The sequence below is a fragment of the Gopherus evgoodei genome, chromosome 23 (assembly GCF_007399415.2).
Source record: "Gopherus evgoodei ecotype Sinaloan lineage chromosome 23, rGopEvg1_v1.p, whole genome shotgun sequence".
Classification (NCBI taxonomy): Eukaryota; Metazoa; Chordata; order Testudines; family Testudinidae; genus Gopherus; species Gopherus evgoodei.
Genome location: NC_044344.1, coordinates 4,700,519 through 4,722,726, shown reverse-complemented (window position 1 = coordinate 4,722,726; position 22,208 = coordinate 4,700,519). Strand labels below are relative to the sequence as shown.

Below are 22,208 nucleotides of genomic sequence, written 5' to 3'. Positions count from 1 at the left end.
AAAAGATGGTACCTCACCCACTGCGTCGCTGAGACTAGTCAGCGGGTCAACAAGGCTTGAGCATGCGGCAGGGCCAACGGGCTTCAGGTAAAACCCCACCTGAACTAGAGCTAGAAGTTGGTGTGTATGTGTAGCGGCATCAGGGTACCGTGCTAGAACTAAGACTGCAGCATCGCGGCCCTCTCCCCGCGGAAGGCTTTTCTCAGGCCGCGGAGGAGTGGGTGGCGGGTGGTTAAGAGGCAGTAATAAACGACAAAAGGAAGACGTGCTATAGAGAAAAAAAAAGTGTTTTATTAAAGCCAGACACTCGGATAAAAAAGAAACTAAGAAAGGAAAAGGCAAAAGCAACCCTTTGTCATTTGGAATTTTTTTCAAGTTACAATGATCACATTTCTCACAGAACTATCCATGGCATCCATAGAGCTTATACATAGACCTACGCTACAGACAGCAGCCGGAAAAAAGATTTACAAAAACATACAGACTCCAGAACTGTCCTTTACCACCAGCAGGGGTTTGTTTTGTATTTTTTTTTTCAAAACAGTTCACAATAAAATTCATGCGAGAGAGAGACACACACACACACACACAAAATTGTAGAAACCCCCAAAACAGCATCTAAAGTTTTCTTTTTTTGTCCTTTTAAAATTTTTAACCAACGTACAGTCTCAGACGACGAAAGCGAGGTGTGGCATGCAGCAGCGGCTCCAGGGAGACATGCATAACTTGGGAGGTGCTTTTTTAGAGGTTTGTTTTTTTTTTTTTTTAATTTAAAAGTCAGAATAAAGTGGGTTTATTTTTTTAAGTCAACACGCTGTGATTGTTGGGCTCACACACAAGTTGAGTGATGCCATGAAAAATGAACGAACGCGCGCGCTCTCACACACGCACACGCGGCACAGCTGGGGTAGGAAACGAAGCCAATAGAAATTAACCAAACCAAAATGCCCAGTAATTCCTTCCAACGCCAGAGCCTGGTGTGGAAAATCGCCTCCTGGGGGCCAAAAGGCTGCCCCACTACCCTGTGGCCACTGTGCGAGGGGAAAGCCTGTGCAACACACAGGCGCCTGCAGCTGGGCACCTCAAGCAGCTTTGGGATAGCTGTTCAAAGGCCCCCGAGGCCCCTTAAAAGCCACTGGGCGTTAGGCACCTGGGGTATGTGGCTAGTGAAGCATTTTCAAAAGCCCATTGATTTTTTTTTTCCTATTGCCTAAGCCCCAGACCCTGAAATGTGGTTAGCTGCTGAACGCCTACTGCCACCAATGGGCATTAGGTGCATAAGTACCATGGAGGAACGGGGCCTTAGGTGCTTTTGACCATGTTACCCTAGTTGGGTCTTTGAAAAAAATAATCTCCGCCTCCCGCCCCCCGCCCCCCTGCCCCAGGCTGCAACATTTTTTGCTATTTTACTGACACAACTGCCTGCGCCCGGAAGCCCGTTCCAGCCGGCGCAGGCCTGGTGGAAAGCAAGTTACACACGCCCAGCTGAGGCTGAAGACAGGGTGGGTGGCTGGCAGTGGTTTAGCTGACTAGCTTTTAAAAACACCCTCCCCCTCCAGTGCGGTGGGGGGGGGGAGAAAGCACTGTGCAGGGGCCTAGCCCTTAGCTACAGGCATGCAGGCTATGCTAGCATTTCTATTGTAAGCCTCCCCACCCTTCCTACACACACGCCAAACCTGACGCACTGGCCCCCAGCAGCAGAGACCTGGTCCCGCCCCTACCTTGAGGCACAGTGGGGGTATGCCCCCCCCCCCCGTGGGAGCCAGAAGGCCGTCACCAGGGCATCTGGCCCTTCTTAATACTGGGTGCTCTGCTCTGAGCTGGGAACACCCCCATCCTGGGACCCGGCGGTCACTAGTGGCCATGAGACATGCCATGCCCCTGCCACCTCCTGGCCTTTGCTGGGATGTTCTTTCTTTGGCCTTGCCCTAGGCAGGCGGTGGAAGTGGGTTCGGGGAGCCCGCGGGACGGCGCCTGGGGGTGGGTGGCGGAGGGGAGCCAGGCAAGCAAGCAGAAGCCGCAGCTTTGCTACTATGGTTCACTTTGGTACTGAATTTTTTTTTAATTTTTTTAAATTAACGCCTCAACTTCTGTTTGTTGAGCCTGGCTCCGGCTCCTCCTTCGTCCCGAAAGGCCACGCCTGAGCACTTTGCCCCGCCGTGTGAGGCCAAGCCATGCAACAGCGTCTGGCTACGAGCTGGGGCACTGGGCCATGGGCCCGGAGAGGGGTGTCGGACTGATGCTGGCCCATCCGGGGGATGGGGGGGAAGTTGGCCCTGGGGTGGGGAAGGGCTTGAACAATGCTGGGCAAGGGGGAAATAATCTAGGCATACAACCAGCACCGTCTTTAAGAGCTGGAACAGCTCCTTCCCCTGCGTGCCCAGCAGCTGGTGCTAAGTCCCCCACTAAACTTCACCTCCTGCTGTTCCTTTTATCTGGCCCCCTCATGTGCCTGACTCTGCCTATATCTTGTGACCCCCCCCCCCCAGTGGCCATGCCACAGCAGGCAACAAGTCTGCTTCAGCCCCTAAGACTTGGGCTTTATAGATCATACTTTACAATCCAGAGGTCACAGGTTCAATCCCTGCTACTGACAACCTATCCTGGTGCTTGGTGTCACACCTAAGCACCAGTGGCTCCGTCCACATGCATACCAGCCTCTCCCACGCTGCACACAAAATGTAAGAGTGACAGACAACAGGGAGGGGTCTAGGAAAAGCATGGAAACAGGATGGTAAAGCTGAGCATTAGGGTTAAAGCTGCATTTCTAAAGCAAAAATCTCACCAGGGAAGAAGATCCACCTCCTCATACACCAGCCGTGAAGAGAGTTCTTTTATTTCTTCTTTTTTTAAATATTTATATATATATTTATATTACGTATATTATATATATATAATATGTAAATATATTTTTAAAACAATATAAAATGTTAAGACACTTCACTTAAATGTAAAGAGTTGCTTTTTGCAATCCAAAGAAATTGCATTATGGTTCTTTTCTTTTTTTTTTCTTTTCTCTTTGTTATTCAAAAAAAGGCTCGTTCTTCTCGTACAAAAATGATTGCTATACAAAAAAGAAAGAAAGGGAAAAAAAAAGAGAAGGAACTGAAAACGGACAACAAACTAGCCAACGAAAGAAGTGATTCGATTTCGTACTCTAGTTGCACAGGATCCGCACTCTACAATATAGCGTTTTGGATATTCACACCCACCCACCCACACACACACACAGCTCGCATAGATTCCCCTAGATATAATCTGTGCTTACATTTTGTTTGTCCAGTGACTGGCCATTCCCCCCACCCACCCCACACACACGCACATGTATGTATTGTACTTTAAGAAACCTCTTCCGTACCTATCTGAGTCCAGGCATGGGCCCCTCTTTTGCGCCCACTCTCCGTGGCTCCAGACTGAGCCCAAGAGACCCAGTGTTGGCCGCTGGACCTGTGGCTCATTCCCCATCTCCCTCCCTCGGGTTCCTCTAATGAGCCCTCGCCCTTTGCCCTGCTAGACAGTGCATTCGTTACAGCCACGGTGCAAGGGCAGCTCCTCAACTGTTTGTACTTTGCATTCCTTCCCTCTGCTCATCTGTGCGTTACAACCCCCTGGGGGTGCTACTGCTGGTACAACCAGCCACTAGCCCCTGGTGTGCTCCCTGCGGCCCTGCCTGACCAGAGCTGATTACTATTGATTTTAGAGGGCCCGATGGGGGACTGCCACTCCCCCCCCACCTCAGCCCAAGGCGAGGACCTGTTATGCCAGACTCCCACTTACCAGTGAGTCCATGCAGAGGCCAGAATGCGGAACAGGAGCATTGAACTCCAGCAGCATTCGCAGCCTCGGCATCGACACCCCCCATCTGGGCACACAGTATATTGCTTCTTACAGTGGCACTCACCCTTTGCCGGTGCAGGACAATATGGAAGGGCAGGGTCTTACAAGCCATGACCCTCGTTGGGGTCATGCCCTTTCTCCCCCAGTCGAGATCCAGGGCTTACAACCTTGCCCTTCCCACCTGCATTCCTCTGCCTTTCCCAATCCCATTGCACTCCCCTCCCACATCCCTCAGTCTGACATGATCAATGCCTGGCGGTATCGGCCCTTTCTATGCCACCCAGCCCCTGGCCTCACCATTCAGCATCACCCCTCTGCTCCACGCAGCCCCGGGCTGCCTCCGCCAGTTTCTCTCTCTCCCTACAGGAAGGAACTGACCAAATCTTTAAAGTGCCACATTATGAAACTAAGATGATGGGAAACCTGACTCCTTTAGGAACTGGCCCCCCCCCGTCTCATTCCAATTTCTCTACCCGTTTCAAGCCACGTCTCTTGGAGTAACATTCTGCCTCCCTGCCACTGACATGCCCTGACCTTTGGTCTTTCCATTTGCGAAGCACTAGGCAATCTCGCCGACCAAACCCGCTCAGGTGTTTCCCTTGGAAACTCTTGGAAGAAAGAGACAGCGAAGCTAATGCAAACACTGACGCTCTGGCTTCTTGCGAGATGAGCCCTGGTGGCCTTCAGTATAGCACTGACCTTTCAGCAAGTCAACAATCAAAAGCCCAACAGAATAGCTGCACGCACAGGCCCCAAAGTCAAAACACCACTGACCCATGAAGACTTGGCTAGAAGACTGCAGCACAGTTTCCTACAGGATTAATCACAGTTACAGCTGATAAAAAACTTTAAGGAAAGAAAAAAGGAGTGGCAGCCGCATTAACAGTCAGATCTGAGGGTTTCTGAGGCGTCTTCAGAAGCCGCCTCCCCCCAACACCCTTCCTCCCCCTGTCAACGGCCTTCTGCTTTTGTTCTGGTCCCCCTTGAACTAGGCGTGGCAGGTTCTGGCGCTGTGCACCGTCCTCGTTGCTTGACGCTCGTAGAACGGGCGGAGTGAAGTTCTTAGCGCTCTTAAATAAACAAAAAATGCCAGGATGGAAAAAAGGAGGTGTCGAGAGGGGAGAAAAAAAAACAAACAAACCACCAACAGAAAGAACAACAACAACAGAAAAAAGAGAGGAAGAAACAGAAAGTGGCAGGTTGGCCATATTGGAGCAGGAAGTGAGACAGGAGGTCGGCCATAGTGGAGCAGGATGCGAGACCGAAGGTCGGCCATAGTGGAGCAGGACAATTAAAATAAAAAGCTAAAGGGACATCTGGTGACCTTTGAAGTTGCCTCAAGAAACAGTCCAAGGGAGGAGTGTAGGGAAGAGAGAAGCCAGGCCCCAGGAAGGAGGAAAACAGTTGAATGAGAAGTTGGCAAGGAGCTTTAGAATGAAATGGATGAGTTCCTTGCCCCAAAGGAAGTCAATACAGGGATAGATGTTCTGCCAGGAGTAGTTTTTTCTGAGACTGGACTGGAAGTCTCACTCAGCCCACTAGCCTCTTTAGATGATCTAGCGGCCTAGAAAGAAAAGCAAGATTCAAGGAGGAGGAGGAAGGGCGGGGGAATCAAACAGTTTGTTTTTTTAAAGGAATTTGTTCAGAAGCAGCATTGATTTAGGCCTGAGGTCGAGCAGCTGGGAAAAGGTCCACACCACAAACAGAGCACGAGATGATCTGGTTCCACGGGTTACTGGATGAGGGAAGGAGCATCACCAAGAGGAGAAGGCGAGAGAGAGACAGACAGACGGACACACACGCACACATCGAGGCAGGCAGGCAGAGGGAGACAGGAGAGAAAGGTTGGGGTGGGGGGGACAAGAATTGAAATGTTAGACTGGGCATGCACAGCGTGTTAGAACAATGACTATATTCAAGTTAGTTGCATCACAGCTGCGTGGGGGAAGGCAGGATTTCCAGGGGGGTCAGGAGGGGGGAGGTTGCTGCAGAGGTGCTGTTTATCAGAGCCGCCCCACAGGTGCAAAAGAAAAGGACAGTTGTTCATAGATGCATCTGAACCCCGGGGCGCATCGCTTGGCTGGGGAGGGTCGGGGGAGCGTTCAGTGACCTGTATTGGAATCTAGCAGCTTCAGAAACCACAGGGAGTGGGGGATAGGGGTAGGTCCTCCAAAATGTGACTCTGCTGTCCCCGCCCAAGCTGGGTTAGCCTAAGCATGGGGAACGAGGCCAGCACCCCAAAACTTTATGAAGCATTGAAATCGAATAGTCCATGTTGCCCAAGCAAAACTCCTGGTGAGGGACACCTGGGACTGATTGAGCAAACACGAAGAGTCTCGGCAGCTGTTTGTAACCTGCTAGGGAAGAGGCAAACCCACAGGTTCTCTTACAAGACTTCCCCCCGCCCCAAGTTGGTAGATGGAAGGGGAGAGAGGTCCACTGTGCAGCTGGCCCCTACATGCAGAGAAGGGCCAGTATGACAAAGGGTGCAATCCCAGAGGCCACTGAAGGCAATGGAAAGCTTCCTTATGACCACAGCAGGCATTGGGGCAGGTTCTGGCAGACCAAAGTGTGTGACTCTCGAGGCGGTGGAGGAATGGACTTGGGGAGCCGCCGAGCTTCTGGCTGAGAGGAACGGGTGGTGGTGGTGAGGGAATCAGGATAGGGCAAGGTCAGGCTGGGTCTCTGGAAAGCCATCCCCATGGTGCAATGCATTGGGCACGGCATGGCCTCTGGACGGCACCCTGGACGTTTTCCAAGCCGCCTAGATGACCTGAGTGCCAAACTCCCATGGATTTGCGGTACCCTATAATGGGATTTTTCCAACGTCAAAGACATCTGTGCGCCTAGCTCATTTAGACGCCCTGCTCCAAAACTCTTCGCCTAGCGTTTCTCAGTGGGGTTTTCAACTTAACAGCCCCTTTATACTAAATCAACAATTTTTGCAACTACAAAAGAGTTAAAAAAAACCCCTGTGTCAGTGCTAATTGTGCTACATGACTGGCCGCTATTGTGTGTGCGCGGCGAGAGGTTGCCAGGGAACACAACCCGCAAATGTGGCATGGGAGGGCGAGATTTTCTTTGCTCCAGACTGTAATAAAATGAGCAAATGTCTTATGACACCCCCGTCCCCCATTGTGCTTTTTTGTGATCCCCAGGAGGCTCTCGACCAGCTGGTGGCAAAATGCTGCCTTAGATGGGTGCCCAAATCACAGCCCTGAAACCCTAGATTGGCCAAGGCATGTGCGGGGGCACAATCCTGCACCAGCAGGGAATGGAAGAGAGGGTCTAGGAGGGCTTAGGCACCTGTGGCCCTAGGTATTTGCTAGCATCTAGAGAGGACAGAAGAGCATAGGAGCAGCCATGCTGGGTCAGACCGATGGCCCATCTAGCCCAGCGTCCTGTCATCTGACGGTGGCCAGTGCCAGAGGCCTGATGTCAGGACATGATGGCTTCCCTGCCAGCTACTCTGGTCTGCAGCGGGGTGATGAAGTGGGTCTAGGTGAATTGCCTCGGCGGCGTTACCTGTCGGGTCTCCATACCTAGGGAGGATCCCCCCCACCCCCGCGCCCGAACTGCGGCTCCTGACTGGTCCTTTGGAGTCCTGTATGCACCAGGCCAGACACAAACGAGTCAGGCGCCCATGGACCGGCAAAGGGAAATCAGCCCCAAATCGTCATCATGAGAACTGACCAGATGAAGGGATCTGGTATATTGGGGGGGACACCACTGCTTGTCATGGGCCAGCGTAACACTGCAAGATTGAGTGGAGTGGAGTGGGGGGGGGCAGGGAGTCTGGCCATGCACAGACACCCCAACCCCTACCCTGCAGAAGGACCTCAATGGCACCATGGTGGGGCTGGGGGCTGCCTCTCGGCTGGGAGCTGGCTGGGGCCGGAGGCTGCTCCCAGGAACTGACAAACAGCACCTGTGCTGGGCTCTCGGCATCTGGACGCCGGTTAGCACGGGGGGGGTGGGGGAACGTGCAAAGGGAGCAGCTCAGATCCTTTCGGGGACGGGTCCATTTTGCTCACGTGACGTGGCTCAAAACCCAGTGCAGCCATGGCGGCCGGGCTGGGGGAGGGGGGGCACCCACCCTTGAATCAACTGGGTTTTTTTACACCCCAAGGAGCAAAATTTGGGACTTTTCAGTAGGATCGGGGGAGGGGTTGAAACACAGACTGTGGATGGGACATGGGACAAGCCCTCCCCAGGGTGCTGTTGCTCAGCGGGGACAGGGGGATCGGGCTCAGCACGGGTGCTGGGGACAAGCTGGCAGAGAAGGGGTGGGGTGCGAGGAGAGGATCAGGGTGTCAGTCGGGGAGGGGAAGGTCGGGGAGGTTTAAGGGCTAGAAACTGGCTTTTGTTACCTTGCCTTGTGGCCTCAGAAAGCTGGACAGCCACTGTGAGCACTGTTCGCATCGGCAAGAACAACAGAAGCAAGTGAACCCAGCTGCACCCTCAGTGCTACCGCAGACGAGCCCGCGTGGAATGGGGAGGCGCCTGGCGGGGGGTCTACTCCAAATCTTCATCCACCTGCCCTAGGGGCTCCCAGCGCCCCACCCCCTTCGCCCACCATCTCACATGTCCCCCTCGGAAAGAACGCGGGCCCAGAGCTGCTGCAGAGGTCGAAGCCACAATGGTCCCCCCGCCCCACTGCAGAGCCGTGAATGGGCCCAGTGTGTTTGGGGGAGCCCGCAGTGCACTGGGTGAAGATGCATGGGGAGCAGGATTATCTGGAGGGGGCCGGAGACGGGAGGGAGACAACCCCCCCCTTAGGAAGCATCCATTGGGATCTTGCTAACAGAGAGCACTGGGCGTGGCTAGTGTTTGTGGGCGGAGCCTGGCACGGGCATCAATGGGCTACTGATTCCTCGCTGAGCTCAACATCAAACTGCTCTGAGGTCGGACTCTGAACACAGCCGAGCAACCAAGCACCCCGTTCCACAGGAGTCTCCCCAGCATGAATGTCAGCTCCACACCCCACCGTCACTGGCCATAAATTGCTGCTCCTCTCCCCAGTAGAGAGCTGCATGCACCAGGAGACACCAGAGGAGGGCACCTCCTGTGGACACAGACTGGGACCCACAAGATCACTTTGTGGGGAGCATGGGGGGAGTGGGGGGGTACCCACTTGCAATCGCAAACACAGTGGGCTCTGAAGGGGCTTCAAGCCTGTCTAGGATCTAAGGGCAAACTGATCAATGTCTTTCCTTAGAAAAGGGTGACTGACAGGCATGGCCCACCCCAACCGACAGGAGGAGGGTGGAAATGGAGCTGGGGTGGGGAGCTCAGAAGAGACGAATCCTACTTCGACCCTCAGACCACGTGTGACGCGAGTTTGCTGGTCTCAGCTCACTGCCTAGTTCAGTGCTGCGGGCTCAGCAGAGCTGATTGCACATCTCACCTCCCCCGAGGCAGCTGCCTCCCCCAGGTACACAGATACCTCCCCGCTCACCTGTGGCAAGCTCCGGGACGGAGGCCAAAAGGCAGCAACAGAAAACGCGTGCTGTCAGATCACAGCCTCTCGGGCAAGTTAATCCCACCCTCCCCTGCAGACACAGCAAGAAAAGCACAGCTCTGTGTCCCCCTGCGGCTGCTCTAGAGATGAACTACCTGCTGTTGTCCCTGGATCCTCATGTATTCCATCCTCTGCTTGATGTGTTTGCTTTTGTCTGGGCTTCCCTGCTGGCTCTGCTTCAGCCTGGAGGCCGGATTCACCATCTTCATGGCTGGAATGGAAACCCCGCCACTCTGTTGAGACACACAGGGTTGGGGGTTAATTCCCACAGACACATGAGCCAACCTAACGCTCACTCTGGTTCCAGGCGTGGGAGGCAGCGGGTTGGGGCCAGCCAGCGGCATTCCTGGCCTTGCTTCCCGGGGGCAGATCTCGCAGTACTTTGTGGGTGAGATCCACAGGGCCCGTGCGATGCCAACAGGGGTGAGATTTTCATCAGCACTCCACACCGACCTGCCCCGCATTGAAATCGGTCCCTCAGTCGGAGCAGACTTAGGCCAACATTACGGCCTAGATCCTCAAAGGTATTCAGGCCCCTAACTGCTATCAATCAGGATCTAGACCCAAGCGCTTTAGAAAAGCTCACCCCTATGTGGACTGAGTGGTAAACGCAGACCCTCTGGGCAGGGGCTGGCACCCACGTTACGGCTCCTATAGAACAGTGCATTGGGTCCGCGAGCATAACCGAGCCTGCATTTGCTGCTTTTCACTAGTAGGTTTCTCCCCACAACCCCAAGCTCCTGGCAGCATTTCTGGCACAGCAAGACCCTCTTCAGGAGAACCTTGCTTTGATACAGCCTGGCTGGGCCAACCCATGGCTCCTGGCCCGGGGCACTGTTAGCAGTTCCAGCTTTGCCAGCTCTTGCCACTTCCAAGTCATGGGAGCTTTCGTGTTTTGATCAGTTCCCTGGCTCCGAGCCTCACAGCACGATGAGGGAGCTAGGCTTTCAGTTTGAAACAACGGAAAGCACCAGGCAGCAGGGACTGCAGATTGATGTTTGACATCGTGGCGCCTAAAGGCTCAAAAGCACAAGGCAAAAAGACAAAGGACCTCAAATGTATCATTTAAAGAAAAAGTCCAGCTATTTTGATTGGCCTGACTCATGATTTTTGAATCTCAGGGGAGGCCCAGGCTGGCAGTTAGGCCCATCACCATAGCCTCAGACCCAGGCAGTCCAGAACGTGTGAGGATTTCTGGGCGGGAGCCAAGCTTTGCTCATGGCCCTAGGTCTGTAACATGGAGCCAAACCAAAACCCTGGCTCTCCATCCCCCCAAACTTTAGGGCAGAATGTGTCTTGGGAAGAGGGGTCACCAAAGAGAGGCGGCAAAGGACGGAGCTGTTCAAAAGGCGGCACACTTATGCAGTTACCACATCGTAACTCTCCATCAGAAAGACAGAAAACAAGTGAATCTTAAGGGGCATCCTGGTATTTTGGGGATTAAATTTCTCTTGGGAGCGGATGATCACCCTGAGATTCTCTGGCATTGGAAACACATCCCTTCGGTACTGCCCCATGCTGGAAACAGGCCACCAGAGCCTCTGCCATGCAGAGTCCAGCCTTCCAAATGACTTCCCTGCACTTCTCAGTGAGCACAGGGGCTTGTTTCCCAGAGGTCTGCAGGGGCATCCCCACCATGCATGGTGGCTTCTGCTCAGATCCACCCGTGCTGTGTGACATCCACACCCACGCAGCATCCCTCAGCATCCCGAGACACAAATTAACCAGGGACCCGACACTCTTGTCTCCTGGGAGCGTCGCCGGCAAATGTCCAAGTGCAGGGACTGGGGGAACAACATGCCTGGGATGTCAGAGCAGAAGACCTGACACCGGAGTGGAGATGCATCCCTTGCTCACCCAATTTGATGGCATGATTCCAGATTTACTCTAGCGAATTTGATGGAGTTACTCCAGCTTTACTCTGGGGTAACTGAGATCAGAATCCGGCTTGGCACCTTTCTTCTCCAGTGTGATGTGAAGCACCAGCAGCCCCATGCAGAAAGCACAACGGTAAAAACCAATGTGCCCACAGAGGGATACCTAGAGAGGCACATGAATGTGCTCACAGTGGGTACTGAGCACCCACAGCTCCAGCTAAGGACAATGGAAACTGCAGGTGCTCAGCACCTCTGAAACCAGGCCCTTGATTTAGGTGCAAAACTATGGAATTGGGTGCGTAATTTTAGGCATCCGGGTTAGAAATTGTTGGCCAAACATCTGTGCTTGAGATGGGCCCAAACCTACTTGCAGAGCCAAATACCCCTGTACTGCTGGGGAGGTTTGAAATCCAAGCCTGGATCCAGACCCCACGTTTTGCAAACAGCTCCAAGGCCTAGTAGACGTCTGAGACAAAAAACAGGTTCCAAAAGTCCCTCAACTTTGGGGTTTTTCCCAAACCTGGATCTTGATGCTGTAGCCAGATCCCATCTTCGACCAATAACTCAACTCCCCCCTGTTCTTTCCACACCAAGATCACCCTAATCCCTCTCCCCCGGCGGGTCCCAATTATACACATGGTTTGATATGTTCAGAAATGAACGGGAAACTTTGCGGTTGCATTTTCGGTCCCAGGATAGGTGAGAGATTTGATTGGAACAACCTCTGTTGGTGAACGAGACAAGGTTTCAAGTGTGCATAACACTCCTCTTCCGGGCTGGGAAACGCAGGACAAGCTCTGTGAAAGCTTGTCTCTTTCACCAACAGAAGTTGGTCCAATAAAAGATATTACCTCCCCCGCCTTGTCCATCAGCACGTTCTCATCAGGTAGGTCCGCAATGCAACCAGCAGGGACTAGGGAAAAACCACTGAAACCAATGGAAAACCGAAAGCAGACGGAATGCATCCCGGCTCGATGAGAGGATGCATTTGAAAGCGAAAGAAAGAGAGATGCTTTGAGACAGAGGCAGATTTCCAGGTGGGAATCATGACAGTGGGAATAAAGCAGTTTTTATTAGCTATCCACATACAGTTTGAGATACAGAAGCTGGTGGGAAGGGCAGCACAAAGAAAAGATTAATCTGTAAGCAGACAGAGGTCCTGTAACTTGGGCGGATATCAAGGCTGCACCCAAGGAATAGCTAGTAACCAATCACTGCAATCGTTTGCCCCATGTAGTTCCTTATTATTGTTTCCTGGAGTGCATGCTAGCATTCTAGCCATGCGCACACAGACTGACTTTCTGGTGCCTCTTCCAAACTCTTCCATCCTGCAACCTGTGCTCCTCTCTCCAAGTTCCATGCAGGTTGCTACAGTTATTATGGAAAGACACTAGCAGATCTGGGACCAGCTACAATGGGTACATAAACGGAGTCTTTCCATCTGGGCTTTGTAAAGGAATGCTGAGCAGGACGTGCGCTGAACTGAAATTTAGGCCAGGCTTGAGCATCCTAACCCAGGAGCTGTAAATGGATGGACCATCATTTCAGTGACACAGAAATCAGGCCCATGACACTAGATTCAGCAGAATAGTAAATGAGTGAGGCTAAATGGGCCATACAAGAGAAGTCCAGTGTGTCAGCCAGCCAGCCTAGAGTAAAGTGAGGTGAGTTGAGATGCGCTGTTCTAGGGAGCAGCCTGATTTCTCGCTGTCTGTTTTTTGGGCTCTTGTGGGTTATCATTCTGAATTCTAAGATATAAAGTCATGCTACGCTGCAACCTTCCAGCAGGCGTATTTCTGTCTGCGTCTAAGTTCTCTGTGTGCATGCTGTGAACATATAATAACACTGCCCAGCTATGTTCTGGTGTGAAATGCTGCCTGTTGCAGTGATTACAGACAAGGGTTAGCTATTACATTTGGATCTGGGTCTCAAACAGCCCAGAAATTTAGGGTGATCAGGGGTGAATTTTCATCTGATTAGTGACCGATTCAGCCAAACCCTAGCTAAGTGGCCTCCTGTTTCAAGACCTTTGTTTTGTGATGCATCCAGGCAACCACAGGTCCTGGTACTGTAGCGATAAATAAAACTTTTCTCATTTACACACAGGGTCTGTCTATACGGCCATCAGAGATGTGACCAGCGTTCGGATACCAACAGCAGCAAAGCCATGGCAGCATGCAAGGGATCCTGGGTAGCTAGCCGGTGCTGCCGCAGCTTCACCATTACTCATACCTAAGCTAGCTGAATTAAAGCTGCTCGCGTACGTCTATACGAGCTGCAATCACCTGACTGCAGTGTAGACAGACCCTGTGGCCCCTCTACACCAATCCATCTGTGTAACCAGAACTGAAGTGGCAGCAAACGACAGCTACATCCATTTTAAGTCCCATTTACACAGGCGCAGCGATGTCCAAGGGGCCTTAATGTAAGCAAGAACCAGGCCCAGTATAATTGCTACGAAGGGAAAAGGGATTCACTCATTCATAAAAGCTGAGGGTTAACAAAGGAATAAGCCGAGTTCTGACTGGCGGAGTTCTCTCCACCCCCTTCCCCCATCAGCTCTTCAGCAAGAAGCCTGGTCCTTGCAGATTCCATTTGCAACCAATCTGGACAGCTTCAGGAGCTCCGCTCTGGGATTTAATTAGGACCATCTGCCACTTAGCAAGGCCACTTAAAGTGCAGTTAGTCAGAAAAGTGAGAGACACGGAAAAGTCTCCATCCTTTTACTCACAAATGGAGGGGATCTAACGTGGCGTCCCTAGGGGTACGTCTACATGGCAAAGAAAAATCCGGGGCAGTGAGTCTCATGGCCTGGGCCAACTGACTTGGGCTTGCCAGGCTGAAAGTAGCCATGTAGATGTTTAGGTTCGGACTGGAGCCGGGGCTCTGAGACCCTTTGCGCTCGCTGGATTTCAGAGTCCGGGCTCCAGCACGAGCGGGAACATCGTCCCTGCTTTTAGCCCTGAAGCCTGAGCCAGGCTCTGAGATTCGGTGTCGCGGGTTTTTCTTTGCAGCGCTGACATACTCTGATTAACACAATGCAGAGCCCCTTTATACGGGATCTGATCCTGCCCTCAATCCCACGGGCATGAAACTGGAATAACGGCACAGAAATTAATATGGTTACTCCAGATGGACACAGGTTAAGATGTAAATTTCAGCAGAACTTGGCTCTCAGTGCTCATCCTATGCTAAAATTACCTCTCAAACCTGCCACTAAGGCCCCGTGTGGAATGTCTCCCTTGTCATCTGCCTTCTCTTCCCAAGTCTCTTGGGTCCCCCCCCATTCTTACCTGGACCTGATTTTACTGCCTTGGGGTTGATCAGCAAACTTGACATCCAGCCATCCAGCTACAGTTTGAATTTGAACCCAGCAGCCAGCACTCGAGTTCCAAATTGAGTTCCAAAGCAGAGGGGTGGCCAGGGTCTCAGCGGTTAACTGGGGCCTGACACACCCTGACACACTTGTTTCCAGGTCTGTGCCATACCATGAAGCCAGTCACCCCTCCCCTACCGGATGGCATCGGAACACGGGGGCAATGGATGAAGACTGCTGACTGTGGTCTAATTCAGCGCTAACACCCAGCTGGGAGACAAGGTGTAAAAAATCAGCCACAAGGCTCATGAGAGAAAGCCAGAGAGCGATGCCAGGTGGGCCAGTTCGTCTGCAAAGGGCCTGTTGCCTTTCCGGTTCACGTGCCACCAGTCTCCGTTATTTCTCCCCCCCTTTTGCAGTTATCGCAGGGTCTGTCCGAATGCCAGGGGAAGAGGAGGGGACGTTTTTTACACCTCGGCTGGATTCTCAGGAAAGGGGTGGGGCCGGGGAGAGACGGAGGAAGAGAAGGCATCAGAGGGAATCTGAGCGTAGAGCACAAGAAGAAGAAGAACAGAAAATAAACCTTAGGACTGTCGAGCGGAAGCTGCGGCTTGGGGAGCAGAGGCGGCTTGGTCCCGCTCAGAGATGATCTTCTGGGAGCATCAGCCTCATCCTGTCCTGAATCCACGGTCCTGGCATGCCAGCAACTGTGTTCAAGATCCCCCGAGCCCTCCTTTAGCCCTCTGTCATCCTGAGACCCCAGCTGTCCCAGCAGTTCTCTCCGGAATATAAATTCAGCTGACGGGTGGATATTGATTTCATTAAAGGTCATCTCCAGCTCACGGATAGTTTCTTCAAGGGTGTCCAGTCTTTGGTATGTGCATTCACAAATCTCGTGGCTGCTTAGACTTGCAAAGCCGAGAGGAGATGTTTCCTCTTTGTTTTTGCCTTCTAGGTCCAGTTCGTGCTCTCTCTCTGCTAGGGACCCTCCAGTATTCGAGGCTGCCTTGGTCTCCTCTCCATCCGCAAGTCGGTCTAGGGTTCTCTGTCCAGAGATGGCTCGGTGCTCACTGGATCTCGATGGAGCACTGAAGTGCTCCTCAGGAGGCTGTATCGTGAGTTGTTCAGACACCTGGTGGTTTGGATCTTTGCCTGGGAAAGATCTTGGTCTTGGTGTTGGACACTCTGAGGCTGGACAGCTGGTGAGATCTTCCCTTTGCGCCTGCTTGCTAGCCCCACGGGGGTCTTCAGAAGCGGGGGGCATCCTCTCCGAGCTTGGATAAGTTCTCCTGGCTTTGGGTTCTGTGACATCGCCGTGAAATCCCACGGCTGCTTTAGACCCTTCGCCTTCGTCAGTGATGGAGGAGACCTTCTCGGAACCCACTTCAGGGTCTGCGGCTTCTTTCACGAGATCGATGAGGGGTTTGTCCTCCACACGGACAACTGGCCCGTAGGCCACAGTCTCACAGCTGCCTTCCTCTCTAGCATTCAATGTCCCAACCTTTTTTCCTCCCTCCTCAACCAAGGGGTTCCCTCCATCCTTTGACAGAGACTGGGTCAGGGGGGGTGTTACTAAGAATGCTCTCTCTCCTTCTGGAGCACCTCCAGGCTGGAGGGGGGAGGCTTGGCTGCTCCCAGGTGCTGACGGAGCCTGCTCTAAGAAATCAGATGGCACCCGGATGAGAGAGTTTTCCTCTCTTTCAGCCTGGTTCTCAGGGCTGCTTGACAAGAGCCCCAACCCCTCCAAGTTTCTCTCAGTTTCCGCCATGGCCTGTGTAGGCTCAACATGGGAAGATCCTTCCATTCCCACCTCTCTGGTGCTGGACTGGCCAGCGCATTGACGGCTGCCTGTTTCTGCAGCCACCTCCAGCTCTGCTTCAGAGGAAGGCGGGTCAGACACGCACTCGGTGAGCACAATCTGAGGGAGGGGGACAGCTGGAGAGGCCGATTCCTATGGAGAAAATTCAGATCAGTTAACAGCAGGCGGGAAGTGGGAGAAGTTTACCATGCAAATGAACAAAGCTGAGTGCTTCTTAGAAGGTAATCCTGCCTAGCCTGGGCTGCCAACTTCACAATCCACCCACTGGGTCTGTAATCCCAGACTATCCAGCCACTTCTGCAGCCGCTGAGCGCTGGGCCACGCCTGACGCAGAACAACTCAAGAGGGAGGGCTTGGTTTCAGTAACCCCTTTGGGGAATGGTGACTTAGGCACCTCTTGATGCCGTTAGAGGCCCACTGGACTGTACAGTGCACCTGGGTACGTGAGAGGAGCCAATGGGAGTTAGGCACCTAACCAGCATAGATGCTGCCCTCGGGAACACGCAGCCAATGTGCTGCTTAAAAAGCCTGCCGACAGAGCTGAAATCAGGATTAAAGACGACTGCGGAGGAGATGCAGTGGGCTGCAGGTCCCTACAATGAAGAAATCCCCAGAGAAGGAGCCAAGTCGGCCTTTATCCTACCCGATACTATTACATTAGCACATCAGAAGGGCTAGGCTGGGTCAGACCAATGGTCCGGCTAGCCCACGGTCCTGTCTTCAGAGGGAATGAACAGAACAGGGCAATTATCCAGCAATCCAGCCCATTGTCCAGTCCCAGTTTCTGGCAGTCAGAGGCTAGGAACACACAAGGGATGTGTCTCTGACCTGCTTGGCTAATACATTCTGGAGACAGAGGGGCCTGGGACCCCCCCAAGCTGTGCACTGCAGGGAGGTGTTAGTGTTTTCAGGGGTAGGGGATTCTGTGCTGGCAGGACTTCCTTTGTCTGCAGCTGGGGGCTAGCAAGGGACTCTGCCCAGGCCCTCCACACACACACACACACACCCGGCCCCATAGCGCTTACCTGGACTGACAGCTGGCAGCTGGAGTCTGTTCCAGCATCAGGCCTGCTGGCCGCTGCAGCCTAGTGGTAGAACAGGGCAACAAGACGGGTTATTCTGCTCCTCCTGCCGGGCCTGGCTGGGGCTGCCCCATTTCCCGGGATTCGTGGTGTGGGAACGACCGCACATGGGGTGCCCCGACGCAGCAGGTCTCATTCTATCACCACCCTCTGGGGTTCTAGGATCCAGCAGAGGCAGGTGGGGGAAGGAGGGGAAAAAGGCCAGGCCAGGCACCGACATCCAGGACCAGAGCTGGGCCTGAGCCAACCCCTCCCAGGATCTAAACACTCCCGCCAGAAAGAGGCAGGGGCTGGCGGCAGAGACTCACTGGGGAGCAGCTTCCACACTGTCCCCACCCAGCAGCTGGAGATTCAGCTCCCTCCATTCCACACTCGATTCCACGCAGCACACGCTGGGCAGAAAAGGCAGCAGAGGTGCCAGTCTGGCGCAGAAGGAGAGTGCGGCTGCTGGTGTGTGGGAGAGGGACGCGTCGGGAGATGGGACTGCAGAAGAGGGAAAGAGATTGACACAAACAGAGAAGGGCAGAGGGCAGCAGAACAGCCGGGGATGGGAACGCGCAGGGCGGCATCACGTCTCCTCTTGGTACAGCAGAGCTCCTTGGCTGCCATGCTCTGAGTCGTGGGCCATGCCAATGGCTCCCGTCAATAAAAGGCGAGGCAGCGGCTGGGCGCAGGGCATGTTTTGGGATGCTGCCCCCTGGCCAGCTTCTAGAGCACCTCCCAGCACGGAGCCAGGGGCAGAGGGTGAGCCACGGGTTGTTTGGATCTGACTCTTGTTCGGCAGGGGACAGCGGAGGAGGAGATGAGCCCTGGGGAGGGAGGGTGGATGCCCAAGGGCTCCACTGACCCAGCTGTTTGGGTTGCAGGCAGGATTGGCCCCTAGGACTGGAATCTGCCGGGAACTCTCTACTTCCCAGCTCCAAAGGGAAGGCCCGGAGGAGAGTTACTCTCTGCAGCAGTGACTGGCTCTGCATAGCACTGAGCCCGGAGTGGCCTGGAGAGGCCTGGCTCTCTTGCTGGCTGGCTGGATCCCCAGGGTGTGATGGCCCTTGGGCCTGGAAGGATCATGCCCACGGCTCTTGGGCAGAATCCTACCCTCTCCCCCCGGTTCCTTCCCTCCGTCTCTTCGCCTCGGCTCTTCCCCACCCCCAGGCTCCTGGGTCCAGCTCCCCCAGGCCCATCTTCTCCGCTCTCTGACTGGCAGCTGTACCCTCTGCCCCCCCACTCTGTGCCACGCCCTCTTTGGCTTTACCCCCTTCCAGCCTCCTGTTCTCTGTGCTCTCGCCTGCCAGCCAGCCCTTGGTCGTCTTCTCCCACCTACACCCGACCCAACGGGGCCATCGCAGGTCCAAACGCCAGACCCTGACCCGATGGAGAACCCGGGTGTCTCCTACGACTGGCCACCTGGCTAGGCCCCTGCACAGCTCAGACCAGATCATGCGCCAGGGGCATGGCCATTGTCTCCAGGGCACAACATGCATCGCCGTTCCAGTGAGGCATCCTGCGTGCGGTGACGAGACCCTTCCATCCCCCTCCAGTGGGAGATGGCACCTCCTCCACACACACACCTGTGCCCCACCCACGTGGGTGCAGAGCCTGGCCCCTAGGGGCAGCGCCAGGGGCTGCTGCTCTGGTGGTTAGTGCTCAGTCTCGTGCTGTGTCAGTACAGCCCGCGCCAGCGTCGGGGAGGGATGTGGAGGCTGTGAGGAGCAGTTAGTTTGTTAATCCAGAGAGCGCGTGAAAGGGGGGAGCCGACGGGAGAGGCGGCCGGGCAGAGGTGCAGCGGCAGCCAGCCAGGAGGAAGAGAGCATTGCGATCGGGCACGAGCTGTTACCTTCCATCCTTCAGCTGCCAGCGCGGCCCCATTGGGCCACAAGTCTGCGGGAGCTGGGGAGACGGCAGCCGCGAGCCGGTCGCAGCGGAACTTGGGGATAAATGGGGAGCCAGAGCTTCTCTGAAACACCTAGGGAGTCAGAACACGGTGGGTTGTGCAGCAGAAATAAAATGGGCAGAGGGAGCCCCGGGCCTGCCGCTCCCTAGCCTGGCCTCGTCCTAGACGCGCTGACGCCAGCTCGCAGAGGGCGAGACAGCGGTTCTTCTCGGCTGTGCACTGGTGTGGGGGTGTTAAAGTGACAGCCAGAACCCTGGCCACAGAGACGCTCCTCCCCTGAAACTACGTGTGCCCTGCAGCGTCCGGCCTGTCCCCTTGGGGACGGAGAACCCCAGCCCAGCCTGGGACAGAGCCCGAGGGGAACACAGGGTCTCTGGTGGCTCTGATTCTGGGACAGGGAGCTTGTTTCTCCTGCCTGCCGCTCTCATCACGGCCTGGCTCATGCACTCCCCTGGCACTCTGTCCAATGGGGGTGTCTGCAAACGGCTTTCAAGCGGGGCTGAAAGCCCAAACTAGATACTCGGTGGGGTTTGGACCAGGGAACCCCCGGTGCTAGCCAGCCACGGGGGAACACAATAGTACCCAAGAAGAATCCTGGACATCTAGCCCTCGGCTCTGTCTGATGTGTGGAAATGGGGCAAATGCCAGCTTTCGGGGGAGATTTCTGGTCCCCCCCCAGGACACGGTGTCTGAATGGATCATCTCAGGGTACCTGGACTTCAAGGTTTCCATCCCGGGCGCGGGGACTCCAACCTACCCTTCTCTGAACCTGGCAGAGCTTCAGAGCACCCTGCCAGGTGGGGCTACACTCCAAAACCGGACGGAAGCCTGGAGTGAAGGGGTGGGGTCGCTCTGCCAAAGCCCGGTGCCCCCGCTCACACTGAGCCTGCTGGGCCCCCGAAGGATCGAACCCACTGACTGCTGGGGAACCCAGCTGTCCCTCCGTGAAGCCAGGAGCGGAGACGCTAGGACCAGACCACTACCCCGGTTACACTGTGAACTGATCGACTGCCCCTCCCCAGTGCCTCCCCCAGGTGGCAGTCGCTTTCTTGCCTGCGTACCAGGGGCCCGAGCCTGCTTCTGGTGATGGCAGTGCTCCTTCTCCTGAGCGAGTGCAGGATTGGGCCCAGGGTGACTAAGGGGTCATTCTGGGAGGGCTCCCGTCATGTGTGTCCCTCCCACCCCCTTGGCACCCACCTCCAGCTCAGCGATGATCCGGTCCTCCTCGTCGTCGTCCTTGATGGCGGAGGCGATGATGGGCGGGGTGGACGCAGGCCTGGTGACCTCTGACACCGTCCGCCTGAGCTTCACCTGGGGCTTCTGGGGCTCTAGCTCCTCCGACTCTGCCTTCTGCAAGGGCGAGAGGGGGCGGGGGATCATCCCTGGGCATTCGGGGCTGGCCAGGGCTCCTTGTTCCCCGCCCCCGCCCTGGAGAGCCCACCCCGTACCTTCATGAAGCTGGAGTCCTTCTTGCTGGTGAAGATCACTTCGCCGGTGCGGGTGGTGGTCAGCCCGTGAGAGGAAGGGAAGCTCCGGCGTGGAGGGGGGGGAGGCGGCGATTTCGAGGGCTTCTCGGTCCGATACCTGGGAACTGTCAGCTCGTCTGGGGAAACAACTGAGCCGTTAGAGGCAAGGCCCGGCTTTTCCCCAATGCACGCCCCCCTCCAAGCCAAGGACTCTCCTACGGTCGAGTGGGGCACAGCAGAATCCCCAGGGGTCCACAGCTCAGGCGGATGTGGGGCAGCCACTTGTGAATGTGCCGGTGCAATAAGGAAGGACGTGAGCTCTTTGGGGCGTGGGTGTGATGGGAACACCCCTGTGGCTTTTGCAACAGGGCAGCGGCTTACGTAGGACAAGCCGATTGCCTCTGGCTCGGAGGTCCTGGCTGCTGACCCCTTTTGGGTCGGGTTACAGGGCCCAGCGGATGGTCGGCCACACAACCGGCCCTGCAGAGCCCGAGAGGCAGACGTGCCTAGGGCTGGGCTAGCCATGGATCAGGGATCACGGGACCAATCCTGCGAGGTGCTGAACGCCCTCTGCAGTCTGAGAGGGTGCTCAGGACCTTGCAGGAACGGGGCCCTGGGTGCATCAGTAGAGCACCATGAGCTCAAAAATTCAGTCCACATTACAGGCAGTGGACAGAAATGCAGCAGTTCCCACACCTGGTGCAAAGCCCTTCCAGTAAGGACCCGTTGGTTAAGGCAGCAGGGAAACCCTCCAAAGCCACATTCAAGCCCCCATGATGCCAACGCAGCTGAGTTTCTAGGCTCACCTGTGTTTCCTGCACGGAGCACGGGGGAGCAGCGCGGCGCTCAGAGCAGGTCCCGCTCGCAGCTTGGAAGAGCTGCCAGGGGCTGGTCTGAATCGCAGATGGTCCTAGCAGGCCACACTGGGAGGGAGAGTCTCTTGCACTTCCCAGGCTGGCCAAGAGAGGGCGCTGCAGCCCCAGCCATACTTATAGATCTGCTAATGCTGTGTGTGTGTGTGTGTGTGTGTGTGTGTGTGTGTGTGTGTGTGTGTGTGTGTGTGTGTGTGTGTAACACCAGCCCTGCGTGTGTGTGTGTGTGTGTGTGTGTGTGAGTAACACCAGCCCTGCAGGGGTACACTACCTGTCCCCATGCTCATGTCCCCCTCAATGGCCGAATTCGCCTGAAGGGGATAGGTTCAGAGCTAGCATCCCGCAGGAATCAACGCACCAGCTGGGTGTGAGCAGAATCCCTAGGCTGCACGACCCTTCCAGGGCAGGCATCCTGACACCCAACCACACCCCCTCCTTGCCGAGAGCCAGGAATGGAACCCAGGAGTCCTGGCTCCCGGCCCCCCCTGCTCTAACCTCACTTGACCCCACACGCCTCCCAGAGTCTG

The 22,208-nt window shown here is 55.0% G+C and overlaps 1 protein-coding gene across 22 annotated transcripts in view; it reads right to left on the bottom strand.

The window, feature by feature from the left end:
- Positions 1 to 269: 269 nt before the first annotated feature.
- The window catches only part of SRCIN1 (SRC kinase signaling inhibitor 1), a 181,919-nt gene continuing 159,980 nt past the window's right edge, over positions 270 to 22,208 (bottom strand). For 13 of the 22 annotated variants that reach the window (XM_030541435.1, XM_030541446.1, XM_030541434.1 and 10 more), the window contains 7 exons: positions 20,792 to 20,946; positions 20,541 to 20,693; positions 19,287 to 19,415; positions 17,396 to 17,455; positions 15,135 to 16,502; positions 9,454 to 9,591; positions 270 to 4,907 (listed from right to left, as the gene is read on the bottom strand). In XM_030541435.1, coding sequence (XP_030397295.1) covers positions 4,686 to 4,907; positions 9,454 to 9,591; positions 15,135 to 16,502; positions 17,396 to 17,455; positions 19,287 to 19,415; positions 20,541 to 20,693; positions 20,792 to 20,946 — 2,225 coding nt within the window. In that variant the 3' untranslated portion in view covers positions 270 to 4,685. Of the gene's footprint in view, positions 8,250 to 9,453; positions 9,592 to 15,134; positions 16,503 to 17,395; positions 17,456 to 19,286; positions 19,416 to 20,540; positions 20,694 to 20,791; positions 20,947 to 22,208 lie in introns of all 22 variants that reach the window. The other 9 variants (XM_030541440.1, XM_030541437.1, XM_030541439.1 and 6 more) reach the window with 9 other exon arrangements.